The sequence below is a fragment of the Nomascus leucogenys genome, chromosome 20 (assembly GCF_006542625.1).
Source record: "Nomascus leucogenys isolate Asia chromosome 20, Asia_NLE_v1, whole genome shotgun sequence".
NCBI lineage: Eukaryota > Metazoa > Chordata > Mammalia > Primates > Hylobatidae > Nomascus > Nomascus leucogenys.
Window position 1 is genome coordinate 80,405,443 of NC_044400.1, and position 13,533 is coordinate 80,418,975.

The 13,533-nt window shown below is 42.1% G+C and overlaps 1 protein-coding gene across 3 annotated transcripts in view; it reads right to left on the minus strand.

The window, feature by feature from the left end:
• Positions 1-13,533, minus strand: part of RGS12 (regulator of G protein signaling 12) — a 147,303-nt gene that overhangs the window by 84,650 nt on the left and 49,120 nt on the right. For 2 of the 3 annotated variants that reach the window (XM_030801065.1, XM_030801066.1), the window contains exon 3: positions 12,232-12,348. In XM_030801065.1, coding sequence (XP_030656925.1) covers positions 12,232-12,348 — 117 coding nt within the window. Of the gene's footprint in view, positions 1-8,911; positions 8,961-12,231; positions 12,349-13,533 lie in introns of those variants that run through there. The other variant, XM_030801069.1, reaches the window with a different exon arrangement.

Genomic DNA, 13,533 nt, shown 5'->3' on the forward strand with positions numbered 1-13,533 from the left:
ATGTTAAAAAATAGTGTGTCCTTGAAACAAATGTGTATGTTACCCTTTTTATAAATTGCTGGAATCACCTTGCTAATGTTTTGTTTAGGATTCTCACGCCTATGTTTATTAGTAAGCTTGGCCTATGATTTCCCTTTCTTATGTCTTTGTCAGATTTTTTTTTATTATACTTTAGGTTTTAGGGTACATGTGCACAATGTGCAGGTTTGTTACATATGTATCCATGTGCCATGTTGTTTTGCTGCACCCATTAACTCGTCATTTAGCATTAGGTATATCTCCTAATGCTGTCCCTCCCCCCTCCCCCCGTCTTTGTCAGATTTTTGATACCAAGGTTATAGTAGCCTCATAAAATGAGCTGGGAAATAATCTTTCCTTATTTTTTATTAGTTTGTTATTTTTCTGTTTCATTATTTGATGTTTTTACCTTTTATTATTGCCTAGCTTTGACGTCCTGTAATTCTGTTCTACAACTTTTTGTCTAACTTCTTGAGATGACGTTCTATTTTCCTTCACCTTTAATATATACATTGAAAGCTGTGAACTCTCCTTTACGCAGTTTCAGCTATATCCCACAAGTTTAGATATGTAGTATTCTCACTGATGTTTGTTTCAAAACGCTTTCTAGCTTCCATTGTGACTGCATCTGTGAACTCTGGATTATTTCGCAATGGACTGCTTACTTAGCAAACACATTTTGCTGTTGGTTTACAGTGTACCTGCACTGTGGCAGGAAACAGTTTCTGCACGACAGGCTTGAATATTTTTGAGACTTGCTTTATGGTCCAGCACACATAATGCCCAGGTTCATCAGCTTTTGTAATGTTCCAAGGGCTTAGAAAGAATGCACTTACTGTGTGGCATCACAAGAAAGTCCATTTGTGAGACAGAGTCATCAACACACCCAGTATGATTAAGTACCAACTAAAGGCAAAATGTGAAAGGCAGGTGTCCCTGGCAGAATCTAATAAAGCCCTAATCCCCCACAGCCAGAAGGCAGACATGGCAGAGCCCCACTCAGGACTTGTAAAGGTGAGCAGAGCCTCCAATAAGTGGAATCTTAGCTCCCCCAGGCTTCCCATGTTGCGGGAGGAAAGCAAGGTGTTCCTGCGGCTAGATGGCTGGGCAGCCAGCAAGGGTATTGCGTAATTTACACAGCTTTAAAGAACCAAGGCCAAGGGCAGCAACCCCAATAAAGTCACGATCCTTTGTCCAATTTGAAAAATGTGAGCCATTTCTCAAACCTGGAAGCCATAATTAAAGGAACACCAGAACAGAATTAGGCAGGTCCCTGTAACACCAAGGCACGTGTGATCAGTAGTCATTTCCCCAGTCTTTCTCCATAGGGCTGTTGGCCACTTGCTTGGGAAGTAGTGTGTTAGGGAAAGGGGAGTGCCCAGAGCTTTCTGGTTTTGTTGAACTTAGGGTATGAATGGACAGTATCTGTGGACCCAAAGCACTACCATGTTCTCCCTATAAAGAGGGGGCATATGGAAGCCAGGTTATGAAGGGAGTCCTGGCCCCAGTCTAGCTCACAACAGATCCACAGATCCACCCATGGTCATTTCCCTAGTTCCCAAATATATACACGAAATGACCAGCAGAACCCTCACATTGGTTCCTTCACTCACTAGGTAAGAGCTACTAAGCTGGAAAAGTCAAGGAGCAGCCCATGGCGCAGTCTCCTTCCCTCAACCCAAACCATGACGGTTAGTGAAACACAATGCCACATCAGGGAAGAAACAGCCCAGACTGGTACCATCCTCAAAGACTTCAAAAAAGGTGAAAGTGGTAGTCCCTGTCATACCCAAGTTAACTCATACCAGTCTGGTCTTACAAAGTTCAGATGGATCACGGTGATGACAGTGAGCTACCACAAACTTAACTAAGAAGCAGCGCCAATCACGGCTGCCGTGCCAGATGTGGTACTTTTGCTAGAGTACAGTAACATCCCCCCAGGACGCAGTGTGCACACACTGATCTAGGAATGCCTTCTTTTCCATTCCTATCAGAAAGATGAAACTCAGCTTACTCTCACATAGGATAGGCAGCAGTGTATGTCTGTAGTCCTGCCCCAGCCCTCGGTAACCCTCCCACCCTCCAGCAAGGTAGTCCCAGAGGACCTGTATGATCTGGTTCAACTCAGAACATCACAGTGGCTCATTATACCTTTAACATCAGGCTAACTGGAGCAGATGAGCAAGAAGCGGCAAGTACGCTGGAGGCCTTAGCACGCCACATGCACTCTGGAGGGTGCGAGGCAGAACCTACAGAGACTCAGTGGCCTGCCCCATCGGCAAAGTTTTAGGAGTCAAAAATCCCTTCCAAAGAAAGGGACAAATTATTTTAACTCACAACTCTTGTCTGTCAGACAGAAGCCAATGTCTGGTAGGCCTCTTAGGGTTTGTGAAAGTTGTCAGATTCAAAACAAAGTCACTATGTTAAAAACCCTCATCAATAGAGCTAGGGAAGGTTAGGAAGGGAGGGTTCAAATGCCTGAGAACAAGACTTATCACAAAAGACTGGAAAACTACAACCTTGCACAAAGGCCAAACAACCTTACATACACACACAAATTACTTCTGCGAGGACATCTGCCTAGCAACTGCCTGTCCAGCCTCAGAATCATGCCACCCTTGTTATTGATCCTTGTAGCCATGAAAAATTATCTCAAATGATTATGTAATCATATTCATTTTTCCTTTAGAAACCTTTATCTTCCATTACTTCCCTGAATATGCACATAGTTTACCATAACGTGTATCCCATCACAATGCCTATTCCTGAATAAATACCATTTTCTTTAGGAGAGTCTCCCTCCCTGTTTGGTATTTAGGATGGCATGAATGGTGTCAGAAGTGGGACGTGGAGAAGGATCACCTGCGGAAAGAATCATCAATTCTTGGAACTGGTATGAGGCACTCAATTGAGCCCTTTGAGCTCTCTGCTTCCATGATTTGCCTCTTCAGCCCTTAAAAGTCTCCTCTCAAACCAAGCCTCCCATTTTTTGTTAGAAGCTCTTTTTTACTTTATTTGGGATCTGAGTTAATAAAGGACCTTCATAAAGGACCTTGCATCTGTCTGGGATGATAAAAGACCTTTTGTCTCTTCTGGCAAGCCCCTTCTGGTACAAGGACAATGTCCCTCTGGTTACTACAGAATTTATATTCTGTCTGGTTCTGCACACCCAGTTTAATGTTTTGTTTGGACTGCATGCCTGGCTTAAAATTTCTGTGAACACACTTATTTTTTGTTTCATTTTGATTTGCTTACACACATCTGTATATGATTTGGCTCTTTTTTCCCTTGCTTGATTCTGGCCATGATCTCAGAGCAAAAATAAAGATTCTAAATAATGGGTATGGGATGGCCAATTAACAAGGGCACTCAGCACCATATAAGGCACCAGTCTAAACTCCCTGACAGGAATTACAGGATTTGCTTTGCTCTTGAGAGATTAATAAGAAATGAAATGGGATTCTTAAACATTGAGGCACACAAGGTCTTCTGGGACTCTGGCCAGCTATACTGTGGTCCGTTCTTGTGTGGTGATGGGCAAACTACATCAGGAAAAACGCAGCACTGGATGGCCATTTTCTGTCTAAGCTTGTTAAAAACTGCAACTAACTACAGGGTTGACTCTCCATCTCTTTTTTCTGCCAACTTTGAATCTGATGACTTTTCTGCCAGCATTAAGATAAACTCATTGCTTATGGAAACTAAGATTTTCTTTTAAGTGTTAAAGGGCTTTCAAACTAATGGCTTTATAAATTATGCCAAATCTACGGCAACCAACAATGCAGACACCTTTTGGAAATGTAAATTTAGGTTTGTCTAACAATTGCTTAGGGTGGTGAAAAAGTTAATTGAAAAATCAATATTCTAAAAAAAAAATTTATAAATGTTTATATAAGCTAAGGGCTGTCAGATCAAACAGGTTAATATCTTAAGCTCAGAGCAATACTATAAGGTATCTCTGTCTGACATAAAAATTATTTTGTCTGACACTTAAGAGCCAGAAAAAAGCTAACAAATAAAAAGATTTGTTACTAATTCAAGGCAACTTGAAAATTTTGTTTTTTTTTTAATACAATTTAGCCATGCCTAGCTAAAATGTAAACATTTGAATATTCAACCCTAAATTCATTTGAATCAGAAAAAAAGGATTAAAAGGTTTTTAAAAGTCAAACTGCTATGAAAACTGCTTTATCCAAAATTCTGGTCCATAGCCTTCATTAATTACTTATCAGGGTAAACAGAACTTAGCCACAGATAAAAGTTCCATTTTGTCAAAAATATAATTTGATCCAACTATCTTTTATAAACCAGTGAATTTGTATTACTATGTTTTGCATGACCGAAATTCTAAAATGAAAGCCATAAGATCTTTATTGGTGTCTGTATATGCTTTTATGTATGTTTACACATATCGTATCTTGCATCTACATGATAAAATCTGACATAGTTAGCCAGAAATCCCTTAAGAAATTCTATTTGGATTGGCTTAAACAAGCACTCATATAAAATATATAGTAATTAACCCAAATGCTTTTTAGTTTGTGTGACTTATATAAATCTTTTCTGTTTGTTTTTTGTTTTTTTGAGATGGGTTCTTTCTCTGTCACCCATGCTGGGGTGCAGTGGGACAAACATGGCTCACTGTGGCTTCAACCTCCTGGGCTCAAGTGATCCTTTCACCTCAGCCTCTTGAGTAGCTGGGACTACAGGTGTGTACCATCATACCTGCCTAATTTTTTTATTTTTTGTAGAGATGGGATCTTGCCATGTTGCCCAGGCTGGTCTCAAACTCCTGGGCTCAAGCAATCCTCTTGCCTCAGCCTCCCAAAGTGCTGGGATTATAGGCATGAGCCACCACACCCTGCTGACTCAAGTAAATCTTGGATAAATAAGTTGGTTTTAAATTTGTTGATAAAATAAAAATAGAAGTGTCTTCAAAACTGTCAACATACATTTTTGCCTGGCTTTACTGGTCAGACAGGATTATATTTATCTCTGCTAGATGTCTTAAGGTTATAAAAGTATAAATCCAGACTAAACACACAATTATCTTTATTTGTGTAACTTTTTAATGACTAACACTGTTAGTTTAATTAAAATTGCTGTATCTTCTGTGTTATCAGCAAAATACCCCTATATTTAAGTTTCTCAGGTGAAAACCTGATACTCATAGGCTATACAAATGGCAAAAGGGAAATAACTTGAAATGAAGACTAGCTTTTTCTAATATCTCAGTTTTCATAAGTAACCTAGGTATAATTATTAAAAATAAATTACATAAACGTAGATGGGAAAGTGCTTATAAATAAACTGTCATGTAATCTGAAATCTTAAAGCTATGCTATGTTAAATTAAATGATACTCATAAAATGTCCAAGTCATTTCCATATAAGATAAAGTACTAAAACATACATTGCTGAACACAAATACAAGTTTGTTCTTGGCTTATTAAATTTTAGAGAAGGACTAAATATATTTTTGCCTGTTAATACACAAAGTAATTATGTTACGGGAAAACATGTTTCCAAAAATTATAAAATGGTTCTCATCTATAAAATACAGATTCCAAGGTTTTCACTAAAAATTACGGTTACTAAGAGTTAAAATTCTAATATATATATACATTTCAGTATACCAAGCATATGAAAAGTAAGGTATGTTTCTGATGAGAAAAATTATAAGAGAGGAATAAAAATGTGTTCTTTATTGAAAAAAAGAGTAATTTTGTCTAGTTTGGAGATTATTTAAAATTTGTTTCAAAATATGGATTTAGAAAGAAAAGAGAAAGAAACCACTAAGTAGGAGGGAGACAGATGTGAAGAAAGTTATAGGTACGTAGATGTATTTTAGTAAGGAAGGTTAAAAACAAAAGTGAATAATTTTGTATGAGAAAGACTCCTGTGTGGTAAATTTTTGTCCTAAAGTAAAATGCCTGTTTTTTTAAGAAAGAAGTAGTACAGAACAAAGCAGAAAGGCTTAAGGATGTCATCGAAGGCCTATATCAGTCATAAAAGTCTGCGACAGATAAATTTATGAAATAAATTTTATATGATTAAGTTGGTTATAATTAGAAGAAAATTATGTGTAAGTCTTTCTAAAGACCAAGCTTTAATATTAAAAATACACTAATACAAAGCAAAAAACATGGTCGCTTATGTTAGAACAACAGGGTTTTCTTGAAGTATTGATCGGCTATTAGTAAAACTGCAGGACGTTTTGATCTTTAATTCCGAAGTATGTTTATAAAACAAGCTTCTGAACTGCAGCTTTTTTCTATTTTAGTCTCCATCTAATTTCCCTCGTTTGAGGTTAGAAATGCTGTGTTCATTTAGAATGGCAATTTCATTTCTGCAGGCAGAGTCTTCCTCTCGATGTGAATCTGAGAGTCTCGGCTTGGGCTTGGCCTTGCTGCGTGTGACCTGCTGGCCGCATATCACTGCCTTCCACTCTCTCCCCTTGAGAAGCTGCAGCTGCTTGCTTGGCTAGGGCAAGGACTCTTTCCTTAACTTTTTCGTCAGCTCCTGTAACTTTTTTCTCCAGTTTTAACTCTGTTATTATGGTCTGACGCACTGTTTTCCACCTGTGTAACTCGATTCTGTACATTCGGCTTTTCTGGATGTGTCTGAATTGTTCCATGGAACCAGAAAACTTCCCATGCTGTGACTTAGAGCTCTGTACTGCCCTGCTCAAGCTACTAACTGTCACATTTACATTCCTCTATAATGTGGTGCGCACTCATAACCTTGGACACACTCTTCCTATGTCTCATTAAATTCAAGTACTTTTCGTCAGGTTCTACTTCCAGGCAAACCAAATGGGGTTCCCATGAGGAGAAGCAATCACACCACAGGCGGTTTTTCTTTACCTTTTTGGTAACTGGCCTACGAAACAAAGATTTCATGTTTTATCAAGATAATTTCCTGTGTTGTCTTTACTAAGTTTTTTATTTTTTAGGAAAACTGAGCTTTGAGTGGGTTGTTTGCTTGTTTACATTCATGGAACTCCCTGTGTTGCTTTTGAAGTCTTTCTCATTCTGGTTAAATGAATGACTATTATCTAATAATGACCTGTGCTCCTGTTTTGATCAGGTGTTTTAAATCTTTTGGCATCTTTGATGGGCTTCCCCAAGACATAAATTCTAAATTAAATCTTTTTGACCCATAATTAGCTTTAGTATTTTCCAGTCAAGCTCCTGGAGAGCCTCAAAGGACATATCTCTCATCTTATAAAGACAATAAATGATTAGGTTTATCTGGTAAATTGTATAAAAAACACTAAAATGATATGTGATGCTAGCTAGACCTTCTTTCAGTTACATTTATGGGTGTGTTTTTATAGGAATGTTCCAAAATTGTATAAAATTCTTAGAAACCTAATATGCCATAACTCTGGGTATTATGTTGTATTCTACAAAAATAGCCAGATTTCCTTGTCAATTGCTAATTATAATGAACTTCCACCAGATTTTAAACCATGGCTATTCTGTTTTTCTTATCCATTGTTATTGTTTTGATTTTTCTCTAAAAGCATTTGCAATCAGATTCATGGAAAAGAATAAGAAGTACTCTTAAATACAGGTTTCTAATAACTTTAAGATTGACAGACTAAATGAAAATTCTTCAGAACTCTAATAAGGAAACAGGTAAATTTGTGAAACTACTTATCAAAATCAAGCAGAACAAAAACTAATTACATAAGATTAAATAACTGATGAGATGCTTTTATGACTTTTATTTGAAACACTGTCGGTTCTTAAATGTTTTGTTTTCCAGATCTAAGGATGTTTTCTTTCTTTTTTTTGAGACGGAGTCTTGCTCTGTCACCCACGCTGGAGTGCAGTGGTGCGATCTCGGCTCACTGCAAACTCCACCTCCTGGGTTCACGCCATTCTCCGGCTTCAGCCTCCTGATTAGCTGGGACCACAGGAGCCCACCATCACGCCCGGCTAATTTTTTGTATTTTTAGTAGAGATGGGGTTTCACCACGTTAGCCAGGATGGTCTCGATCTCCTGACCTCGTGATCTGCCCACTTTGGCCTCCCAAAGTGCTGAGATTACAGGCGTGAGCCACCGTGCCCGGCCAGAATGTTATCTTTCTTAAACTGTCTATATAGCAATCTGCTAAAGTATACTTCTGTGAAAACAAAAGTAAAAACATTTGCTTTTTCTCCCTACTTGATCCCTCCAAAATTTGGAAACTGTTCACAAGTATTCTTATGGCAATGTGGTTATTTACAAAAAAAAAAAAAAAATCTGTTCCCTCTTTATAGCAGGATACAACTGAAACCACTGGTTTTGTTCCCAACGCCTTGTCTGGAATCTCAAATTTGAGAACGTGCATAGAATACCCTGCTTCAAGGGTTCTCAGCCTTACATCGGGTAAGTAAAAACTGTCACTTCCTATCAGGCCCAGAAACCTTAAGACTGTAGGAAAAATCTATAGTCTGCCTTGGTTTGGCTTCCCAGCCTCAGGAGGTTGTTAAAATCGGAGTGATTTTTTCTTGTGTGATCAGTGTAGGGAGAAGCAGCCATGTTTCTGAAGAAAAGCTGCAATACTCCTGTTACTAGACTGGAACACTGTGCACTGCTTCCAAGCTCCTCCATTCTTCCAGCTTCCTCCCATCCAACTTTCTCCCATACAATCACTAAAAGCAGAGAACTACTCTATTCCTGAAGCCCTGTAAGCTGAAACCAAATGAATGTTAAGGGACAAATCTCATTCCTGATGCGTGGGCCACATCAAGAGTTCACCAAACCACTGATGCCACAACCAGAGACACTTAGACCACACGACAGGACTAGAAGCTGACAGCTTCATGCTGTGGGCAGCTTCTCCAAGGCACTGGAACAAGACTCCATATTATAAAGAGACATTTACCCCTCTTAATGCCTACCTTTTTGACTCGGCAGAACAATGGTGTAATGGAAATTTCACAACCAGTAGCTTCTGCTGGGAACTAGATAGAACCCTGAGAGATCCGTGGGTCCACCTAGTGGGCGACTTGGGCAACATCCCTAATACAACGGGTGCTCACTCTGCTTTAATCCAACTCAGTCACGGGACACCAGATGATAAAATTGCTCTACATTATCCATTGCGTAAAGAAGGAAATGTCTGTGCTACTGCTGATACTACGTGCTACACCTGGATAAATTCTTCTGGGAAAATTAAGGCCTATATACCCAAAATAAGAAAACAGGTCTGGGCATGGTGGCTCATGCCTGTAATCTCAGCAGAGGCGGGAAGATAGATTGAGCCCAGGAGTTCAAGATCTGCCTGGGCAACATGAGAAACCCCATTCTCCACAAAAAGGAAAAAATGCACACACACCAAAAAAGGAAACAGGCCGTATATTATAAAAAGTCTCACCCAATTCCCCATGGTCATTTGATTTATTCAACTGGTTGTCTTTAAGCCTATGTTCATGACTCAAAACATTATGCAAACTGGGATTGTCATATTATTATTAATTTCACTCTGCATCTTCCCTTTTTAAATTGTTTATCTGTTGCTTAAGTCTCTGCAGAAGTACAACTCCTAACAGAATCATGCTGGCGCAGCGCGTTGAGATGGTGCCAACACCCATGGAACAGACAAAACCGTACTTAACAGTGGACTCAGGTAGACTGCGCCTGAGGGCCACTCCCTCCACACCTCCCTGGTTGCTCAAATGTGGCTAAATGAGCTCTGACGCTGACTTCTGGTCACCAGTCACTTCCTGCTGATGTGGAACCAGACCACGCCAAACTGGGACAGCTCCATCCCAGCACCAAGGGGCAATCAAAGCCTGACTGCAGGATGACTGGTCAGCTATGCTTTTGGAGAAAGATCTCAATTAAAAGGGGGAAATGCGAAAGTTGTCAGAAAGAAAATGGAGTCACTTGTATTAAAAACCTTAACAAAGTGTTACAGAGCCAGAGAAGGCCAGGAAGGGAGGGTTCTCATGCTCACAGACCTGATAACAAATCCCTCACAAAAGACTGCAAAACCACAACCTTGCACACAGGCCATCTCAGCCTCACATACGAAAATATTCCTCTGAGGACATCTGTCCCACAACTGCCTGTCCAACCTTGGGCTGGTACCATCTTTGTAAGATAATTATCTCAAAACAATCCTGTGATCCTCCTCATTTTTCCTTTAAAAACTGCTGTCTTCCTTGACCTCCCTGAATATTCAGTTTACTACAGCATGCATATTCTCATTGCAATGCCTATTCCCAAATATTAATACATATCGTTTTCTTACAGAGAGCCTTCCTCCATGTTATTCAGGACGATGGGCTCAAGAGGCAGACCACCCCTCACTTGGGAAGGCTGCTCAGATCCCTCTCCCAGGAGTCATGGAAGGCAGCCAGCAGCGAGCAGGGCCCATGCAGAAAAGGACAGGCAGCCCTGCCGCCTGGGCCATCCTCCTTGGCCCCAGTAAGAGATTGACAGCCAGGAAGTTTCAGGTGTGGGGCAAAGACAGCAGGGGCCACACGCCCTGTGCAAAGCAGCAGGGCCCTGGTGGAGATGGAGCATCCACTGGGGACACCCAGTGATTTGACACTGGAGCTGTCTGTCAGGAGCATGGCACTGACCCCGGCAGGGGGCACACCCGGCAGCCACTGACCCTGGCAGGGGGCACACCCGGCAGCAATCCACCACGAGATGGAAGTTTACATCCAGCAGGGAAGGGGCAGGTTGTGCAGAGCACGTGGCCCAGACCCACATATCATTCACCAGGGCACCAGCACAGCTCCGTCAGCCCATACCCAGGGCCACATGGTGAGTTCCTCATGACCAACAGAAAAGGAGGAAAATGAACAGGACTCGTGCACAGATGGTCAGCTGAGCATGGCAGTATGAGCCAAAAATGGCCCCAGGGTCCTCAGCCTCAAGCTAGGCCCTGCCTTAGGCAGCACACACACCTTTTGAGTCTTCAGCAGCAGTATGGACACCCCATCGCAGCCGATTCTGATTGTTGCCCGCCCAGATACAGCACGCTAGCCCTGACCTGCCCTCGAGTTCCCCGGAGAGACCAAAGCTAAACAGGCCATCCAAGGGCAGATTCCTATTTGCAGTCACAACGTGCCAATCCCCAGGACCCCTGCCATCCCTGAAGCCACCTTTTCTCCTGGAAGAGCAGGAGCTGGAGCATTCAATGTGGACGGAGCCTGGCCACACCGCTCACGCAGATCCTTCCCGGCTAAGGCCACTCTCGCCCGTCCCACACGCACTGAAGGAGACGTGTACAAGAATGCCGTGAGGGTAGACTCTCTCCCACTCCCACTGAGTGTCTATCAGTAGCGGAAGGCATCAATCATCGTCATGTACTCATAGCAGAATGCCATACAGCAACTAAAAGGACTGGACTGAAAGTCCAGGAGTAAATCTTGAAAACTGACACGTTCTAGAATAAGACATTAATAAGAAGACATAGAATACTGCTGCACCTGTATAAAATTTTAAAACATGCCAAATCAGACAGTCAAAGGATCAGTGGTTGTCAGTGTTCAAGGGGAGGGTGCAGGGTAAACAGGTGGGGCACAGAGGATTTCCAGGGTGGCAGCTTTCTCGGTGATACACAGCGGTGGCTGCAGGGCACGGACATTTGTCCAAACCCACAGAGAGGACAGCACGGGCAGGAACCCTCGTGTGAGCTGTGGACCTGAGCTAATAATCAGATGTCCACACTGGCCTGTCAACTGTAACAAACACCCACACCAATGCAGGACGTAATGCTCCTGACGGCGCATTTTTAACAAGTGGGTGGGGGCATAAGAGAACTCTCTGTACTTTCTGTAAACCTAAAACTGCTATAAAAAATAAAATCTTTTCATTGTTCTTTATAAAAGAAACACAGATAGAAGATCCACACAAAATGACACTTATCCATGTCTGTGGATCACACCCCGTCTTCAAGGGGGCAATGACAGGCCCTACCTCACAGAGTTTTTACGGGGATTAAACCAGCTCATTTCTAGAAGTGTTCACTGGAGTCTGGCACACAGAAGAGCACCCCAGGAAGCCCTGTGACAGTTCAGACACATTGCAGGGTAGAAAGGTCCCCAAACGTGCATGGGACGCTGTCCCCAAGAAAACAGGGGTTACCACTACAGAGGGGGAGGGGAGGAGACCACAGGGACTCAAGAGCCAGACGTATCTGCAAGGTGGACTTGCATTTTTTAAAACTTGAAGGAGAAAAGAAGAAAAATGAAAATTAAATTACCTCAAGATCATCAAGGGAGCGAGTGATACTGAATCTCTTGGACCTCCCAAATGACCTCCGAGCAGATGTGCGTTGAGAAGGCTGAGTGAGTCCAGTTCCCCGCCCAAATTTTGAGCCCTAAACACGAAGAAAAAAGGCATCAGGTTATTCTTTTGGAAAGAGATGTTTAGTCTTGTCCAATGCATGGCATAGCAGAAAATCAAGGAATACTGTGGAACAAAGACTTTTTAAAAAGAGAGATTTAAAAGTCATCCCAGGGTAAATCTTATGTTAGGTATATTTTATACAAGAAAAACATGCAAAATTGAAAAAACAAAAAAGAGTCATCCCAGGATCGTCAAGTATTTGCTCTGCCAACTGCGTGCCTCTGACAAAGCCTCCACCTCTGTAAACACAGAACAGGATGACGGCAGCCCACCCCACAAGGCTGTTACCCAGATCAAACGAAATCACGTGCAAGGGTGCTTGGAAAGTGGACACAGTACATTAAGAGTAAAGATGATTAGTATGATGATTAGTAAAGATGAAGGCAGGTTTTCAGCAAAGTCGTGCTTTTTCATGATTTTGTAAGCACTTTAGGAAATGGAAGAATTCCTAAGCATTCCGCTGGTGTCTGAAGACCCAACCAACTCCGGCGCAGGAAATAACCGGCTATTAAAACATCCCGTCTCTCTTCCTCCAGGAAATGACCAGAATTAATTCAATTCGACAGACATTTATGTTGTGCCTGTCATTATGCTAGACACATCCCCAAATGAGAAGCTGGCTCCAGCAAACCAGTTGCCACCTCTTAAAAACAAAAAGCATCACAGTTGGGAGCTCTGCTTCCCTGAGGACTTGGAATCCTAAGTGACCAATTTCAGGCTTGAAGGAAGGGAACCTGTTTATGTCAAGATTTTGAGGCTCTGCAGCTACTTTTGTCTCCCCATCTGCATAAGAGTCTTGTAGAAAACCTTGCCGCAATTCCTTGAGAGTCCCTAGGGAAACCTACAGCATACCTGCACCTTCCTGGAAGCAGATGGAGCAGGCCGCCCTCCCACCTCTCCCTTCTCCTTGCCCACCACGCTGACACACCCCACACACCCCATCATGTCCTCAGACCCATTCCCGCCTGGGTCTCCCTGCACTGGGCCGCTCCTCCTCAACTGAAAAGTCCTTCCTACCCCACCCATTGTCATGGCCCAGCCCCACACCACCCCACACCCCAGGGCCTCTGCAGCCTCCTACCCTCCGCCCACACCTCCATCCTCCACCCACCCTTCTGTCCACACCCCCATCTCTCCATTCTCCCTCCCCCTGCAC